The sequence below is a fragment of the Plasmodium gaboni genome, chromosome 5, assembly GCF_001602025.1.
Source record: "Plasmodium gaboni strain SY75 chromosome 5, whole genome shotgun sequence".
Lineage (NCBI taxonomy): Eukaryota > Apicomplexa > Aconoidasida > Haemosporida > Plasmodiidae > Plasmodium > Plasmodium gaboni.
In genome coordinates this window covers 162,657-165,797 of record NC_031485.1, presented here as the reverse complement: position 1 = coordinate 165,797, position 3,141 = coordinate 162,657, and the positions used below count along the sequence as shown (strand labels likewise).

General features: G+C 16.8%; 1 protein-coding gene across 1 annotated transcript; it reads right to left on the bottom strand.

Annotated features, from left to right (window-relative positions):
• Positions 1-32: 32 nt before the first annotated feature.
• PGSY75_0505300 (UDP-N-acetyl glucosamine:UMP antiporter) lies at positions 33-1,934 on the bottom strand (the record flags this gene model as incomplete). The annotated part of the gene is made up of 1 exon (XM_018784333.1): positions 33-1,934. One exon carries the CDS (start codon positions 1,932-1,934, stop codon positions 33-35), a length of 1,902 nt encoding a protein of 633 aa, XP_018642988.1.
• Between the last annotated feature and the right edge of the window lie 1,207 nt (positions 1,935-3,141).

The window sequence follows — 3,141 nt, the reverse complement described above, 5'->3', positions numbered from 1 at the left end:
TATATATATATGCTTAATTTATTTTAATTTGATTATATGAAATAGAAATATAAGGAAAAAGATACAAATATTAATGATATAAAAAAAGAAAAGGTACAATGAAAATCTTTAAAATAAATAGATGAAATATAAATATTAAATAACATACTAACAGGTGTAACAAAAAATCTGGACACACTACCAGAATATTTTATAAAAATCGCAATTAAAATACCTCCAATACTATTTAAAATTATTAATAAGGATAAATATAAAAATTCTCCAAGTGAATTAAAATGTTGAAAAAAAAAATTTTTTATTATATAAAATAAAAAAAAATTACTATCTAAATGTTTTATATTATTATGATGAATATGTGTACTACTACTACTACTACTACTACTACTACTACTACTATTATTATTATTATTATTTATTTTGTTATTTTTATTTTCATTTTCATTTTTATTTTTTATTATAGTATCATTCTGTTCATCATCATATATTAATTTTTTTTTTTCTTTTTTTTTTTTTTTAAAATTTTTAAAAAATACATAAAAATCAAAATTTTTGATAAAATAACTAAATATGATAGTAAAAAATGCTAAGCACATATTTTGAAACCAAAAAGAATATGCATATTTTTTGTAGAGAAATTCTAAAAAGACACTAGAAAATCCACTGGTAAGAGTTGATAAAAAAGTAGTGACTAAACCTATAAAGAAATTTGGATATCTCTTCATATTATGTCTTATATTATTAATGGATAATTTTTTGTAGTTCATAAGATATTTATAAATTTTGTATTTCCTATGTTGATAAAAATTATAATACATATTACTATATATATTATAATAATTCTTCTTATTCTTCATATTATTATTATTATTATTATTAGGAATAGTTGTATCCTTCTTGTTATATTCTAATTTTTCATACCCTGGTGATATATTTCCTGCTCTATCTCTATTCTTATATATTAGATTCATTCTATGATCATAAAATTTATTGTTCTCATTTTGAATAGACTTCTGATTTATTATATTTTGAAATATGTTTTTTTTTTTTTTTTGTGTAATATGATCAAACAAGTAAGGTATCAGAAAATTGTTAATATTAACAATTTTATTATTAAAATTATCTAAATGTATATTTCTTTTAGACCAAATATTTTTTTTCATACGAGGAAATAAAAAGTCCTTTAATAAAAAATAATTATTAGTTATAATGTCATGATATGAAGAATTTGTTCTAGATTCCTTATTATATGATATTGTATGACCATTATCATTTATATTATAATCTTTTAAACATGCCAATGATAAAAATAAAAACAATACAGATATCTTTTGAGAATAACTAATTTTTTTTTTTAATATAATAAAACTAAATATAATAACTGTCAATATTCTAAATTGATATAATAACTGAAATACAGGAGTAGGTATATTTGCTAAAGATATATAAAAAAATATATTTTGAAAATAATATAAAAGACTTGGTATTATCAAACATACTATATATAATCTTCTTTTTGTTATTATTTCCTTTATACTTTTATAAACTAATATAATACTAAATTTATGTTCTCTAAAGAAGAAAAAAAAAGATATAAGAAACTTTACAATCTCTGTAATAAATATTATATTTTCATTTTTAAATTTATAATTTATATTCTCACTCTTTTTTATTCTTATTAAAAAAAAATATAATATCGAATGAAATGTTAATATAATAAATAACATTATCTTAATAAACGCATTGTTCATATCTATTGTTTTCAACTCTTCCCCTTTCTCTTTAATATCATAATTTATTTTTTCTCCTTTATAATTATTATCATTATTATTATGTATTTTATGATCATTTGCATTCATTTGATTATCATCTAGGTCACTATCTTTAATTTTATATCTACTTCTGTTTATAACACTTGACGAATTAGTATCTTTCATATTTAATTATTTTATCTCTATATATATCTGTGGCTGGTTATATATATATATATATATGTGCTATTCTTTATGGGTGTTTTATTTTATTTTATTTTTTTTTGTAAGCCACCCCCCTTTTATTATATTATTTGTTCTATGAAACAATATTTTGGTCCCTTTAAAAAAAAACACACGAAGAAATTTTAATTATTAGATTTCATCTAATGTATCGTTTTAATTATTTAGTAATTGTTATTATCATTTTTTCTTTTTTTTTCTTATTTGTTCTCTCCTTTGTTTTTTATCTTGCATTATCAGTAATTGACTCCCATGTGTTAAATTTATAAAAACATAAAATATATAATGACAAAAAAAAAAAAAAAAAAAGAAAAGAAAAACACAACAAAACTAAAAAAAAAAAAACTAAAAATAAAACAAAACAAAAATGACAGAATAGAACAGAACAGAACAAAACAAAACAAAACAAAACAAAACAAAACAAAACAAAACAAAACAAAACAAAACAAAACAAAACAAAATTGGAATGTCAAAATTTTGTTAATTCGAATTTGAAAAGAAACATTTTAATTAATAAAAAATTGAGCATAAATATGAATATATTAAACATATAAGTATAATAAGTTCTGCTAGGGAGCAAAAATAAATTTCATATTTTAATAAATAAAAAATAAAAGATATAATATCAAACAATAGATTATATATATATATATATATAATTATTTATATATATATATATTTTTTTTTTTTTTTGTTCAAAAGAATATTTTTGAGAGCATTTCTAATTAGAAAAAATTACACCATTAGAAGATAGGTAGATTGTTATGTATGGTATGCTTAATAATATGTACACTAAATATTAAAGCATGTATATATATAATTATATATATATTTTATATATATTTTTTTTTTATATATATTTTTTTTATATATATATTTTTTTATATATATACTTATATATATATTTTTTTTAAATATAAAGAAGCAGAATAGAATAATAAATAATCCGAATCTAGGATTAATGATCGATCATTAATAAATAATAAAAGCATGATTGAAAAAATAAAGTAAAAAAAAAAAAAAAAAAAAAAAAAAAAAAATAAAAAAAAAAAAAAAAAAAAAAAAAAAAAAAAAAAAAAAAAAAAAAAAAAAAAAAAAAAAAATAAAAAAAAAAAATATAAAAAAAAAAAAAAAAAAAAAAAAAAAAAAA